Below are 16,900 nucleotides of genomic sequence, written 5' to 3'. Positions count from 1 at the left end.
AAATACTTTCAGAAACGACTTCCTGACACTTAAATCAATACTCGATGTTAACAAATTTTTCTTCTTCAGAAACGCTTTTCTTGCCATTACCAGTCTACATTTTATATCTTCTCTACTTCGACCATCATCAGTTATTCTGCTCTCCAAATAGCAAAACTCATTTACTACTTTAAGCGTCCCAAAAAAATGGTTAAAATGGCTCTAAGCACTATGGGACTTAACATATGACGCCATTAGTCCCCTAGATTTAGAACTACTTAAAGCTAACTATCCTAAGAAAATCACACACATCCATCCCCGAGGCATGATTCGAATCTGCGACCGTAGCAGCAGCGCGACTCCTTACCGAAGCGCCTAGAACCGCTCGGCCACAGCGGCCGGCTAAGCGTCTCATTTCCTAATCTAATTCTATCAGCATCACCCGATCTAATTTGACTACATTCCATTATCCTCGTTTTGCTTTTGTTGATGTTCATCTTATATCCTCCTTTCAAGACACCGTCCATTCCGTTCAGCTGCTCTACCAGATCCTTTGCTGTCTCTGACAGAATTACAGTGTCATCGGCGAAACTCAAAGTTTTTGTTTCTTCTCCACGGATTTTAATTCCTACTCCGAATTTGTCTTTTGTTTCCTTTACTTCTTGCTCAATATGGAGATTGAATAACGTCGGGGATAGGCTGCAACCCCGTCTCACTCCCTTCCCAACCACTGCTTCCCTTTCATGCCCCTCGACTCTTATAACTGCCATCTGGTTTCTGTAGAAATTGTAAATAGCCTTTCACTCCCTGTGTCCAAACTGATCTTCCCCGAGGTCGGCTTCTACCAGTTTTTCCATTCGTCTGTAAAGAATTCGTGTTAGTATTTTGCAGCCATGGCTTATTAAACTGTTAATTCGGTTATTTTCACATCTGTCAACACCTACTTTCTTTGGGATTGGAATTATTATATTCTTCTTGAAGTCGGAGGCTATTTCGCCTGTCTCATACATCTTGCTCAGCAGATGGTAGAATTCTGTCAGGGCTGGCTCTCCCAAGGCTATCGATAGTTCTAATGGAATGTTGTCTACTCCCGGGGCCTTGTTTCGACTTAGGTCTTTCAGTGCTCTGTCAAATTCGTCACGCAGTATCATGTCCCCCATTTCATCTTCATCTACATCCTCTTCCCTTTCCACAATATTGTCCTCAAGAACATCGCCCTTGTATAGACCCTCTATATACGCCTCCCGCCTTGCTACTTTCCCTTCTTTGCTTGGAACTGCGTTTCCATCGGAGCTCTTGATATTCATGCAAGTGGTTCTCTTTTCTCCGAAGGTCTCTTTAATTTTCCTATAGGCAGTATCTATCTTACCCCTAGTGATACTCGCTTCTACATCCTTCCATTTGTCCTCTAGCCATCCCTGCTTAGCAATTTTGCAGTTCCTGTCGATCTCATTTTTGAGACGTTTGTATTTCTTTTTGCCTGATTCATTTACTGCAGTTTTACATTTTCTCCTTTCATCAATTAAATTCAATATTTCTTTTGTAACCAACGATTTCTACTAGCCCTCGTCTTTTTACCTACTTGATCCTCTGCTGCCTTCACTACTTCATCCCTCAGAGCTACCCATTCTTCTTCTACTGTATTTCTTTCACCCATTCCTGTCAATTATTCCCTTATGCTCTCCCTGAAACTCTGTACAACCTCTTGTTCTGTCAGTTTATCCAGGTCCCACCTCCTCAAATTCCCACCTTTTTGCAGTTTCTTCAGTTTTAATCTACAGTTCATAACCAATAGATTGTGGTCAGAGTCCACATCTGCCCCTGGAAATGTCTTACAATTTAAAACCTGGTTCCTAAATCGCTGTCTTACTATTATATAATCTATCTGAAACCTTCTAGTATCTCCAGGCTTCTTCCATGTATACAACCTTCTTTCATAATTCTTGAACCAAGTGTTAGCTATGATTAAGTTATGCTCTGTGCAAAATTCTACCAGGCAGCTTCCTCTTTCATTCCTTACCCCCAATCCATATTCACCTACTATGTTTCCTTCTCTTCCTTTTCCTACTATCGAATTCCAGTCACACATGTCTATTAAATTTTCGTCATCCTTCACTATCTGAATAATTTCTTTTATCTCATCATACATTTTATCGATCTCTTCGTCATCTGCGGAGCTAGTTGGCATATAAATTTGTACTACTGTGATAGGCGTGGGCTTCGTATCTATCTTGGCCACAATAATGCGTTCACTATGCTGTTTGTAGTAACTTACCCGCATTCCTATTTTTTTTATTCATTATTAAACCTACTCCTGTATTACCCCTATTTGATTTTGTATTTATAACCCCGTATTCACCTGACCAGAAGTCTTGTTCCTCCTGCCACCGAACTTCACTAATTCCCACTATATCTAACTTTAACCTATCCATTTCCCTTTTTAAATTTTCTAACCTACCTGCCCGATTAAGGGATCTGACATTCCACGCTCCGACCCGTAGAACGCCAGTTTTCTTTTTCCTGATAACGACATCCTCTTGAGTAGTCCCCGCCCGGAGGTCCGAATGGGGGATTATTTTACCTCCGGAATATTTTACCCAAGAGGACGCCATCATCATTTAACCATACAGTATAGCTGCATGCCCTCGGGAAAAATTACGGCTGTAGTTTCCCCTTGCTTTCAGCCGTTCGCAATACCAGCACAGCAAGGCCGTTTTGGTTAGTGTTGCAAGGCCAGATCAGTCAATCACCCAAAATGTTGCCCTTGCAACTACTGAAAAGGCTGCTGCCCCTCTTTAGGAACCACACGTTTGTCTGGCCTCTCAACAGATACCCTTCCGTTGTGGTTGCAGCTACGGTATGGGTATCTGTATTGCTGAGGCACGCAAGCCTCCCCACCAATGGCAAGGTCCATGGTTCATGAGGGGGGGGGGGGTCTTCTTTTATAACACATCTTGTTAATACAACTCCGGAGCCTTCACAATGTCAAATATCTAACTACCCTTCGTTTTATGCGTCTAGGTAACTCTTAAGATGATGCAAAGTACAGAAATTCGTCGGGATGTGTGGTTTTGGGGCCGTGAAAGTTAATACTCCAGCGGAACTTAAGTTTTGTATGACTTCTTTCAGAGCTAGCAGACGATCATGTCGAGCCTTTGACAAATACTGTACCTTTGTTTTGTAGACTAGAGTGGTGCTTTTCGCTGGACGTCACTCGGGAAAGGATCACCGAATGGTCAGAACTTACGAAGCCATAGTAGAGAGCACATGGGAACGCTATCAGTGATTTATTAAATCGAGTGGACCTTCTCGACTATCGTGATAGCAGAGTCTGGCGAGTTGAGGGAGGATTCCCCGTCTGCCGTCTGCACCGCCAGAGGAAAGCTCCGCTCCTCGCCTATCTTCTCACACAGTGCAGGTTGAACTACATACTCCATTACTTTTGTAATAAATACTGATCTATCTGACACGCTTCAGAAAGACCCAAAGTCCGTTACGTAATCTTTCTCCTGGTAGACTATACGGAATCGTTTGCGCTGTCTCACAATCGGCTAAAAACAGACGGCTTAGAACAAGAGACTGGTTTCGGCCACAAACGTGATAAGAACTGAACGCAGTTGGTGGTTATCGGAAACGCTCGAATTATCGAGTAGTCGCCTTGTGGCGACTGCCGGAACACTTCTGAAATGTGTCGACTCACTATGACCCAGTTGTTGTCAAATTCGATTCCCCGAACTCAACTGTTATCAGGGAAAATTTGTATTGCACTCTGGCGTGCACGTCAAACAGTGACCGCTGTTCTACGTTAATCATCATGAAGCAGCAAACGTGTTCTTAACGCACAGGTGCCTGTCGCGATGATTCCGTTGTTATAAAATCGCCATGTCATGCGAACTTTCGATTAATGGACAAAGGTGCCACGCGAATTCTTTCCTGTTATCAGTCCCTGCAACAAAAAAAATATCATGCGAAATAAACATAAAAATGATTGCAAAAATTTTCTAAAACAGGTTTTTTTTCCATTTGAGGTTTGGGAATGCCCTGTGACATGCATGTTCGAGAGTTGCTCATTTTAAAATTTTTATTATTAGTGCATATCGTCACACGAAAGGTTGTTGTATAATTTGGAGAGTTTGATTTCGTCTGAAAATGTAGCAAATTCCACAAATATTTCTGCGAATTTCCTTCGTGAGAGAGAATACAGTACCAAAAAGTTTAACTAGAAAGATCACCAGATGAGACACATTTCTTTAAATTTTGCACATGCCTCGTAGTTGAACTGCGGATTGGTAACTGCTATGAAATGATATTCGCGCTGTCTTGTGGTATACGGTACGCTGTATTGGAGATGAAGTTCAGACTTCCTTCTCTCTACACAGATGCACTATTTACATACAGGCATTTACTATTGAGTAATACTCCCAAAAGCACTGGAAATTTTACATTCAGTCACTACTTTTTCTAGTATGCATGCAACTATCTTTGTTGTAGTAAATCAAGCTCTTCATACTCGTATTACGACAAAAGTGAATCTTTTGGGTGCAGTTTCAAGCGAATTTATCAGCGTAATCAAGAAATACGAAGACCAGTCTATAGGACTGTAAAAACAACTGTCTTCGGCGGGTTTGCAGTTGAGACCGTCGTGTTACGTTCTGCTGCATCTCGCAGACTACAAGCGTCTCTGGGGACAAGGGTCGTTATGCCGTCTTCTGTGTCCGAGCGGGAAGAGTAAAGTTCTGGACCTCACCCTAGCAAATTCCAAACGAAAGTGAGCTGGCAGACAACACGCACTTCGAGGAACTTGAAGTTAAGAGCGGACAGTCACATTAATGCGACCACGGTCTGTTTTCGACATAAGTGCCCAATAACCACTCACACGCGACACCGTTCTAGCAGTAGAGGGTATGTAAAGAGTGTCTAGGGGACTCGTATATCAGTGCAGCCGTTGTCGCAATGGGAAAACAGAGCGACTGATCTGACGCCCAAAAGGGCACTATCATTGGCTTTTGGGCCAAGGGTGGAAGCGTTTTCGTAATGGCTAGTATTGTAGGTTAGACCCGTGGTCTAGGGGTAGCGTCTTTGATTCATAATCAAAAAGTCTTCGGTACCGTGTTCGATCCCCGCCACTGCCTAAATTTTGATAAATAATCAGCATTGGCGGCCGAAGACTTCCGGCATAAGAAGTCAGCCTCATTCTGCCAACGGCCTTGTCAAAGAGGGCGGAGGAGCGGATAGAGGTTCAGAGCACTCTCTTGTCCTAGGGGTGGGAAATTGCCCCTAAAGGCGGAAGAATCAGCAATGATCAACGACATGAGGATGCAGAAGGCAATGGAAACCACTGCATTAAAGACACGTAACGTGTATCAACAGGACATGTGGCCTGTAATTGAAGAAGTGTCATGATGATCTCTCCATTGGCAAAAGATTCCGGAATACTCCCCCGATGAGACCGATGACCTCGCTGTCTGGTCTCCTTCCCCAAACCAACCAACCAATACTCCCCCATTCGGATCTCCGGGAGGGGACTGCCAAGGGGGAGGTTACCTTGAGAAAAAGATTGAATAATCAACGAAAGGATAACGTTCTACGAGTCGGGGCGTGGAATGTCAGAAGCTTGAACGTGGTAGGGAAACTAGAAAATCTGAAAAGGGAAATGCAAAGGCTCAACTTAGATATAGTAGGGGTCAGTGAAGTGAAGTGGAAGGAAGACAAGGATTTCTGGTCATATGAGTATCGGGTAATATCAACAGCAGCAGAAAATGGTATAACAGGTGTAGGATTCGTTATGAATAGGAAGGTAGGGCAGAGGGTGTGTTACTGTGAACAGTTCAGTGACCGGGTTGTTCTAATCAGAATCGACAGCAGACCAATACCGACAACGATAGTTCAGGTATAAATGCCGACGTCGCAAGCTGAAGATGAACAGATAGAGAAAGTGTATGAGGATATTGAAAGGGTAATGCAGCATGTAAAGGGGGACGAAAATCTAATAGTCATGGGCGACTGGAATGCAGTTGTAGGGGAAGGAGTAGAAGAAAAGGTTACAGGAGAATATGGGCTTGGGACAAGGAATGAAAGAGGAGAAAGACTAATTGAGTTCTGTAACAAGTTTCAGCTAGTAATAGCGAATACCCTGTTCAAAAATCACAAGAGGAGGAGGTATACTTGGAAAAGGCCGGGAGATACGGGAAGATTTCAATTAAATTACATCATGGTCAGACAGAGATTCCGAAACCAGATACTGGATTGTAAGGCGTACCCAGGAGCAGATATAGACTCAGATCACAATATAGTAGTGATGAAGAGTAGGTTGAAGTTCAAGACGTTAGTCAGGAAGAATCAATACGCAAACAAGTGGGATACGGAAGTACTAAGGAATGACGAGATACGTTTGAAGTTCTCTAACGCTATAGATACAGCAATAAGGAAGAGCGCAGTAGGTAGTACAGTTGAAGTGGAATGGACATCTCTGAAAAGGACCATCACAGAAGTTGGGAAGGAAAACATAGGTACAAAGAAGGTAGCTGCGAAGGAATCATGGGTAACAGAAGAAATACTTCAGTTGATTGATGAAAGGAGGAAGTACAAACATGTTCCGGGAAAATCAGGAATACAGAAATACAAGTCGCTGAGGAATCAAATAAATAGGAAGTGCAGGGAAGCTAAGACGAAATGGCTGCAGGAAAAATGTGAAGACATCGAAAAAGATATGATTGTCGGAAGGACAGACTCAGCATACAGGAAAGTCAAAACAACCTTTGGTGACATTAAAAGCAGCGGTGGTATCATTAAAAGTGCAACGGGAATTCCACTGTTAAATGCAGAGGAGAGAGCAGATAGGTGGAAAGAATGCATTGAAAGCCTCTATGAGGGTGAAGATTTGTCTGATGTGATAGAAGAAGAAACAAGAGTCGATTTGGAAGAGATAGGGGATCCATTATTAGAATCGGAATTTAAAAGAGCTTTGGAGGACTTACGGTCAAATAAGGTAGAAGGGATAGATAACATTCCATCAGAATTTCTAAAATCATTGGCGTAAGTGGCAACAAACGACTATTCACGTTGGTGTGTAGAATATATGAGTCTGGCGATATACCATCTGACTTTCGGAAAAGCATCATCCACACAATTCCGAAGACGGCAAGAGCTGACAAGTGTGAGAATTATCGCACAATCAGCTTAACAGCTCATGCATCGAAGCTGCTTACAAGAATAATATACAGAAGAATGGAAAAGAAAATTGAGAACGCGCTAGGTGACGATCAGTTTGGCTTTAGGAAAAGTAAAGGGACGAGAGAGGCAATTCTGACGTTACGGCTAATAATGGAAGCAAGTTAAAGAAAAATCAGGACACTTTCATAGGATTTGTCGACCTGGAAAAAGCGTTCGACAGTATAAAATGGTGCAAGCTGCTCGTGATTCTGAAAAAAGTAGGGGTAAGCTATAGGGAGAGACGGGTCATATACAATATGTACAACAACCAAGAGGGAATAATAAGAGTGGACGATCAAGAACGAAGTGCTCGTATTAAGAAGAGTGTAAGACAAGGCTGTCGCCTTTCGCCCCTACTCTTCAATCTGTACATCGAGGAAGCAATGATGGAAATAAAAGAAAGGTTCAGGAGTGGAATTAAAAAACAAGGTGAAAGGATATCAATGATACGATTCGCTGATGACATTGCTATCCTGAGTGAAAGTGAAGAAAAATTAAATGATCTGCTGAACGGAATGAACAGTCTAATGAGTACACAATATGGTTTGAGAGTAAATCGGAGAAAGACGAAGGTAATGAGAAGTAGTAGAAATGAGAACAGCGAGAAACTTAACATCAGGATTGATGGTCACGAAGTCAATGAAGTTAAGGAATTCTGCTACCTTGGCAGTAAAATAACCAATGACGGACGGAGCAAGGAGGACATCAAAAGCAGACTCGCTATGGCAAGAAAGGCTTTTCTATCCAAGAGAAGTCTACTAATATCAAATACCGGCGTTAATTTGAGGAAGAAATTTCTGAGGATATACGTCTGGAGTACAGCATTGTATGGTAGTGAAACATGGACTGAGGGAAAACTGGAACGGAAGAGAATCGAAGCATTTGAGATGTGGTGGACTGATAAGGTAAGGAATGAGGAGGTTCTGCGCAGAATCGGAGAGGAAATGAATATGTGAAAAACACTGATAAGGAGAAGGGACAGGATGATAGGACATAGGTTGCAAGTGCTACTCTGAGATGAAGAGGTTAGCACAGGAAAGGAATTCGTGGCGGGCCGCATCAAACCAGTCAGTGGACTGATGACCAAAAAAAAAAAAAAAAAAGTATTGTATTGTATTGAACTGGGGACCTAGAAACGACGGAGAGGCTACGTCTCCGCCGTAGCCCACAGTGGTTCACGACCCCACAAGAGGCTACAGCAGTCCACTCACCATACCGCCGCCCCACACCGAGCCTAGGGTTATTGTGCGCTTCGGCCCCCAGTGGACCCACACGGTAACTTCTCACACCAGACGAGTGTAACACCAATGTTTGCATGGTAGAGTAATTGTGGTGTGCGCGTACGTGGAGAAAATGTTTGCACAGCAATCGCCGACATAGTGTATCTCAGGCGGAATAAGGGGAACCAGCTCCCTTTCGCCGAGGCAGATGGAAAACCGCTTTAAAAATATCCACAGACTGGCCGGCACACCGGATCTCGACACTAATCCGCCGGTCGGATTCGTGCTGTGGACTGGCGCCACTTCCCGCCCGGCACGAATCCGTGCCAGTACCGGAAGTGGACGTCCGCTGAGTGAGGACAGATGGCCTTCTTAGACAAATCATGTTTTATGCTCCATCAACGTAAAACTCTGAAAGCAAGCACACTGCAACCATCGTCGGAAGAGCCGAGACAGGACGAGGGAGCGTTACGGCCTGCGAAATGTCCTCGAGGTATTCCGCGGGTGTTCACATCATTCTGGAAGCTACAGTGGATCAGAACAGGTCTCACCCTATCTTTGGGGACCATATTCACCTATATATGCAGTTTGTTTTCCCTCGGCACCATGGCATCTACCAGCAGCGGAATGCAACGTGTCACACAGCTCGCTGTATACCAGAGTGATTCAAAGAGCACCAAGACGACTTCACCGTGCTCCCCTGGCCACAAAATTATCCGGATATAAACCCAGTCGAGAATCTGTGGGATCGTTTCGATCCAGCAGTTCGGACCATGGATCCTCAACTGAGAAACCTAGCATAGGCCGCCACGGCCCTGAGTCGTCATGTCTCCACATTCCTACCGCTAGCTTCCAGAACGACACTGACTCTCTTACTACACGTCTCGCTGTGGTAAGCACTGCAGTAGTTGATTATTCACGTTTTTGACAGGTGGTCACTGATCTGACTGGGGAGTGTAGTTATTCATATGTGTTAAAATGACTCCCACTTTGGTAACTCTATTCACACTGCATTCTGATATGATGTTCATCAACAAATGAAAGGATATTGGCAAAAATTTAGAGATATTTTCTAATGTTCCAAAACAGCACGTCAGGTGTGGAATCAACGATGCTGGGTAACGTACATTGGCCTAAAAGAGAATGAAGTCAAAAACAAATATATTTTATTGTAACTGTCTCTGGCTGCTAGACTGATTACATTTCGTTTTACTAAGAAGATCTCAAATCTGTTTGCTGTAGGTATCTCCATTGGGCACGAAACGGCGTAGATGTGTTTCACCCGTACAAGAAGGCGAGGGAATATAACCGAAACGAAAGAAAATCCAGTAAATGTCAATGAGTGGTGTGAATCGTTTCCAGTTTTAGGCCAAGTCCAAGAAGAGGGTGGTTTGGTGTTGCCTTCATCCGGACTTTTAAACTATGTGAAATGTGTACCTGCACAATATGGACGGTTTTGAGATGAATGTTTCAACTTCTGCCTGTGGAGGTGAGTATTGAATGGAAGGATCGTAAACTCAGTGAAACACATTGCCGGTACTGTCTACTCCTCCTCCAACAGCACTAAGAGAATGGAACATCTTACAAAATAGCTCATCCTCACCTCCCCCCCCCCCCTTTGTCCTCCACAAATTCCTTTCTCCAGACTCATTACCTAGGCACACACACACACACACACACAGAAACACATCAGAGATGTACTAAACATTAAAGAAACGCCATAACTGGCGCCGAGCATGCACCAGAACGTAGTATTGGAAAACATGCCAGCGATTCACTGGCAGCGATTCCATAGCTTCCTAACCCCTTCTCCAAAAAATTACTGTGTATCTGACAACTTTAGCAGAGATAATCACCTTGTTGCGCCCTATCTTTCTGATGTCTTCCCATTTCTCAATCACTCTCATTACGATTATTCCAGAATCGTTGAACTCCATGGTCATAAAGAGACCAATGTTCCATCATATTTTACCAACTTCCACTACCTGGGCAACATACCTCGTGTAACATACAACTGTGTCTCAAAACATCGTGACCTGTTCAACAAAGAGGGTCTGATTCAGCTGGTCCGAATTTTTTCTAATATTACCAAGCAACAAAATGCCGTAAACTGTCTTATTACAGTCATGGGAATAGCTCACCAGTTGGTCTTCGTTAGGGTTCCGATACGTCTGCAGATTGAATAACGTAATGCTTTCACGACCGCAACGAAAAAATTCATGTTAAATTGTGATGCAAGTAGACTCTCAGCTTCATGGAAGAAGTTGGGCTCATAGTAATTATGTAATTACACTGTCCGGTTTCGTTAATGTGACCACCTGTCAAAAGCCTGGTCCGCAGCTCGTGGTCTCGCTGTCGCGTTCTCGCTTCCCGAGCACGGGGTCCCGGGTTCGATTCCCGGCGAGTTCAGGGATTTTCACCTGCCTAGAGATGACTGGATGTTTGTGTTGTCCTCATCATTTCATCATCATTCATGCAAGTGGCGACATTGGACTGGGCAAAGGTTGGAAATTTGTACGGGCGCTGAAAACCACACAGGTGATCCCCCGACAATCCAAACATCATCATCAAAAGCCTGAATAACAAAGCTTTGCAGCGCAGATCACTGCGAGACGTGCAGGAAGGAAGTGCCGTGGCCAGCTGTGATAGATTTATGGGTTGAGGATCCATAGCGCCGAACACCCCGATCGACAGGGCTTAAATCCGGGGAGTTTGGTGGCCAGGGGAGTACGGCAAACTCATCCTGGTGCTCTTCGAACCACGCACGTACATTGCGAGCCACGTGACGTGTTGCATTGGCCTGCTGGTAGATGCCATAGTGCTGAGACAAAGCAAACTGTACTTAGAGGTGGACACAGTCTCCAAGGATGGATACATACTTGTGTTGCTCCATCGTGCTTTCCCGAATGACGAGATCACCCGGAGAATACCACGGGCGCCGGCTGGTGTGGCCGAGCGGTTCCAGGCGCTTCAGTCTGGAACCGCGAGACCGCTACGGTCACAGGTTCGAATCCTGCCTCGGGCATGCATGTGTGTAATGTCCTTAGGTTAGTTAAGTAGTTCTAAGTTCTGGGGGACTGATGACCTCAGATGTTAAGTCCCATAGCTCTCAGAGCCAATACCACGGGCCATAATGCTCCCTCATCCAGCCTGAACCCTTCCAAAAACTGTTGTAGGGTGTTTGCTTTCAGATGTTTCACGCCACAGACGCCAACGACCGTCCCTCCGATGGAGCACAAAACGTGATTTATTTGGAAAGGCCACCTGTCACGCATGCTGCACGCATGCTGCCCAGGCCAACACGCAGGACCTTTCAGTGGACGGTCGTTAAGGAGATACTGTTGGTAGCCTCCTGGTTCATCTGTATGGTCACTCACTCAAGAGTTGCACCCCTAATCACGCGCACAGATCTCTGCAGCTGTCGTTCACCCCTGTCATCTATGACTCGCGGTGCACCACAGTTGCTTCGGCGCCAGTTGGATAGCGCCATTTTGTCATGCACTGTATACTTCAACCAGGGCGGTACACGAACAGTTTAAGTGCTTAAACGTTTCGGAAATGCTTCTACCCTTGACACAGAAACCAATTTCATGCCATTCTGAACGTCATTAATCGCTCGATTTCCGCACTACGTAAGACAGCACAGATTTCCGCATCGCCCCCGTCATGCTTTATATGCCCTTCACTGCTAGTGCTGCCACCTGACGTCTGTGAGTGATTAAAAATGGTTCAAATGGGTCTAAGCACTATTGGACTTAACATCTGAGGTCATCAGTCCCCTAGAACTCTTGTAGGCAGTGTAGTAAATTATGACCATCTTTATCCGCGAGATTATCACCCATCTAATTAATTATCGTTGCCTCTGATGTTTGGAGCTTAAATAACTCGTAGTCTCGGAGACGAAAGGCTGGTGCGTCTGTGACTGTGAAGACCAGTACCCCTAACCCGCGGCCCACAGCTGTTATCTGAGGGTTTCCTCAGTTGCTCCAGCGGGGTGGACATTCCGATGGCTCCTCCTGTACCCCCGTGTCGTGATCCAGCCACTCTGCATACCTTCTGCCTTTTCACTAAGAACCCCATCAGAGCGTCTTTTCCATATCTCTGACCCGCGGAGAGAAGTTATGATTTGAAGCTTTTCATACTGCTCTTTTCAAATAAATTAATCCCTTGTGTTCTTCAAGTCCTCACAGGAATTTAGTTATTTTTCTTTTGTAAAATAATTGATAAAAGTGTTTAACTATTTATAATTTCTAATAGTATAATGGCTTAATGACCTCTTCTATGCTTCCTGGACTCGGGTAGGCGCGCCAGCCCCAGATCGAATCAGCCCAGCGGATTAACGACGAGGGCCGGTATATTGGTCATCCTGGATGTGGTTTTCAGGCGGTTTTCCATATCCCCTAGGTGAATACTGGGCTGGTCCCCACGTCCTACCTCAGCTACACGACTCTCAGACATTTGACACACATTCGCACTATTTCATGATTTACACCAGATGCAGGGATCTGTGGTATACTAATTCCATCCTGGGGGGTTTGGGGTGGCGGCAGGAAGGGCATCTGGCCACCCCGTCAGAATTGACCATGCTAAATCCGTACTTACCCTGCCGACCCCGTGCACGACGCGGGACAAAGGCAGTAGCAAAAGAAAGATAGTGGCTTAATACAATAAGGATAGGTTTGCAGTTTATCTTGTCTCCTCAAATTTCACCAATGGCAGATTACTTGTTGGTTGAGTGAAACTTTCGTCATTATTTCTGTGTGTGTAGTGCTGAAGACTAACACATTTAGCATGGTATCCCTTAATGATATCGAGTAACATTTTCGGAAATTTTTAATATCATACTATAGTTCAACTGTTACTCAAAGAGCTAAATACCCATCAATGCACCTAATATAAACCAACTATTACACAATTATTGCAATACAGCTTCTGCAGGCTGTCATGTTACAATAGTGTCACTCCTGGTTCGTTTAGCTGCTATTCTGAACAAAACGCGTTACACACTCTAACAGAAACAAACGATGTGTCACGAAGGAATTATACGATTGGGGTGAAAATCAATAGATGTGACGTACATGTGCAGATAAACAAATAATTAGAATTTCTAAAAAGTGGATTATTTATTGAAGAAAAAGGGTTTCACAAACTAAGCAAATCAATGACACGTTGCTCCACCTCCGGCCCTTATACAAGCAGTCATTCGGCTTGACATTGATTGATAGAATTGTTTGATGTTCTCCTGTGAGATATCATGCCAAATTCTGTCCAACTGGCACGTCTTATGAGCAAAATCACTAGATGGGTGGAGGGTTTGCGAAGCAGAAAGACAAGCAGCAGAAACTCTCGCTGTGTGTGGGCAGACATTATCTTGCTAGAATGAAAGCCCAGGATACCTTGCAATGAAGGAGGGAACAAACTGGGACGTAGTATATCATCGACGTACCTCTGTGCTGCAAGGGCGCCGCAGATGACAACCAAAGGGCTCCTGCTATGAGAAGAAATAGCACCCCAGACCATCATCACTCCTGGCTATCGGGCCACATTGCAAGCGAAAGGCATGATCGTTTTCCACCATTGTCACGAGTGTCCCCAGACACGTCTTCGACTTTGTATTTCATTGACTGGAGTAGAACCATCTTGAGTGATGAGTCCCATTTCGAACTGAGTCTAGATGACAAACGAAGACACCTCCAGAGTTGCAATGGACAGTGGTGGGATACCAGACTGAATGTCGCCCACCAGTACCATAGAAGACATTCCCTCATGTCCTATCATCCTGTCCCTTTTCCTTATCAGTGTTTTACACATATTCCTTTCCTCTTCGATTCTGCACAGACCCTCCCCATTCCTTACCTTACCAGTCCACTTAATTTTCAACATTCGTCTGTAGCACCACATCTCAAACGCTTCGATTATCTTCTGTTCCGGTTTTCCCACAGTCCATGTTTCACTACCATACAATGCTGTACTCCAGACGTACATTCTCAGAAATTACTTCCTCAAATTAATGCCGATATTTGATATTAGTAGTCTTCTCTTGGCCAGGAATCCCCTTTCTGCCATTACTAGTCTGCTTTTGATGTCTCCTTGTTCCGTCCGTCATTGGTTATTTTACTGCCTACGTAGCAGAATTCTTTAACATCACCTACTTCGTGACCATCAATCCTGATGTTAAGTTTCTCGCTGTTCTCATTATCTTCGTCTTTCTCCGATTTACTCTCAATCCATACTCTGCACTCATCAGACTGTTCATTCTGTTCAGCAGATTATGTAATTCTTCTTCACTTTCACTCAGGATAGCAATGTCATCTGCGAATTGTATCATTGACATACTTTCACCTTGAATTTTAGTTCCACTCCTGAAACTTTCTTTTATTTCCATAATTGCTTCCTCGATGTACAGATAGAACAGTAGGGGCGAAAGGCTACATCCTTGTCTCACACCCTTTTCAGTACGAGCTCTTCGTTCTTGGTCGTCCACTCTTATTATTCCCTCTTGGCTGTTGTGCATATTGTATATGACCCGTCTCTCCCTATAGCTTATCCCAATTTTTCTCAGAATTTCGAACACGTTGCACCATTTTATATTCTCAAACGCCGTTTCTAGGTCGACAAATCCTATGAATGTGTCTTGATTTTTCTTTAGTCATGCTTCCATTATTAACTTCAAAGTCAGAATTGCCTCTCTCGTGACGTTTGCAGCAGCATGGACTGTCAGCTTGGAGACCATGACTGCGGTTACCCTTGACGCTGAATCACAGACAGGAGCGCCTGCGATGGTGTACTCAACGACGAACGTGGGTGCACGAATGGCAAAATGTCATTTTTTCGGATGAATCCAGGTTCTGTTTACGGCATCGTGATGGTCGCATCCGTGTTTGGCGACATCACCGTGAACGCACATTGGAAGCGTGTATTCGTCATCGCCATACTGGCGTATCACCTGGCGTGATGGTATGGGGTGCCATTGGTTACACGTCTCGGTCACCTCTTTTTCGCATTGACGGCACTTTGAACAGTGGACATTACATTTCAGATGTGTTACAATCCGTGGCTCTCCCTTCATTCGATCCCTGCGAAACCCTACATTTCAGCAGGATAACGCACGACCGCATATTGCAGGTCCTGTACGGGCCTTTCTGGATACAGAAAATGTTCGACTGCTGCCCTGGCCAGCACATTCTCCAGATCTTCACCAACTAAATACGTCTGGCCAATGGTGGCCGAGCAACTGGCTCGTCAGAATACACCAATCACTACTCTTGATGAACTGTGGTATCGTGTTGAAGCTGCATGGGCAGCTGTACCTGTACACGCCATCCAAACTCTGTTTGACTCAATGACCATGCGTATCAAGGCCGTTATTACGGCCAGAGGTGGTTGTTCTGGGTACTGATTTCTCAGGATCTATGCACCCAAATTGCGTGAAAATGTAATCACATGTCAGTTTTAGTATAATATATTTGTCCAATGAATACCCGTTTATCATCTGCATTTCTTCTTGATGTAGCAATTTTAATGGCCAGTAGTGTATGTTGAAGCACGCTGTGTCTGTTAGATTACATATGAACATATCTACGAAAAGAAGGCGGGATTGGACAGAATTGTACCACAGTTGTGCTGACGGACTCCCTCCCGTGTGCTGCACGCAGAGGCCCTCCGCATGTACCCCGTGGTCAACTTCCTGGACCGGCGCTCGACGCGTGACTACCAGATCCCCGGCACGTCCGTGGTGCTGCCCAAGGACACTGGGGTGGTGGTCTCGGTGCTGGGCCTGCACTACGACCCCAAGTTCTGGCAGCAGCCGCACCGCTTCCTGCCCGACAGGTTCAGCGAGGAGAACTCCAAGGGGCGGCCCAACTACCTACACCTACATGCCCTTTGGCGACGGGCCCAGGCAGTGCATCGGTAAGTACTGTACTTCCGTCACTCGCATAACAAGTTACGTGCATTATATGAGTTATTTCTGGAACCTTTCTAGGGTCATTAAGTGGATTCATCACCAGATCACTAAGTTACCGGGTGCAGCAACTTCATTAAGGACGTCACACGATGAAACAGACATAGAAGGGCGTTATAATCTACTTCTTCTGCTGCTTACAGCCTGTTCCGTCTTCACTAGAGCCATTCAGTTCAAATGGCTCTGAACAGTATGGGACTTAACATCTGCGGTCGACAGTCCCCTAGACTTAGAACTACTTAAACCTAACTAACATAAGGACATCACACACATCCATGCCCGAGGCAGGATTCGAACCTGCGACCGTAGCAGCAGCGCGGCATCGGACGTCTGGAAAGTGGCTATCGCATGTAATAAGCCTGAATAGCTTTGCTATGTAGTTCAGACTACTACACGGAATTACTGAATAAATATTGGCGATGGCGTACAAGAAATCGATTGTTAAATGAATTCTGAACAGAATGCACTAACTCGTGTACGTTAATCACGCCTAGCAGGCGAACAACATTTACGTAACACAATATAC

General features: G+C 44.8%; 1 protein-coding gene across 1 annotated transcript in view; it reads left to right on the top strand.

The window, feature by feature from the left end:
* LOC126204008 (cytochrome P450 6k1-like) overlaps positions 1-16,326 on the top strand; it is a 206,213-nt gene extending 189,887 nt beyond the window's left edge. The window contains exon 6 of the mRNA XM_049938438.1: positions 16,067-16,326. Within this exon, the coding sequence (XP_049794395.1) occupies positions 16,067-16,326 (260 nt within the window). The remainder of the gene's footprint in view (positions 1-16,066) is intronic.
* Positions 16,327-16,900: the final 574 nt, after the last annotated feature.

The sequence above is a fragment of the Schistocerca nitens genome, chromosome 9 (genome assembly GCF_023898315.1).
Source record: "Schistocerca nitens isolate TAMUIC-IGC-003100 chromosome 9, iqSchNite1.1, whole genome shotgun sequence".
Lineage (NCBI taxonomy): Eukaryota > Metazoa > Arthropoda > Insecta > Orthoptera > Acrididae > Schistocerca > Schistocerca nitens.
This window is presented reverse-complemented; position numbering and strand designations above follow the sequence as displayed.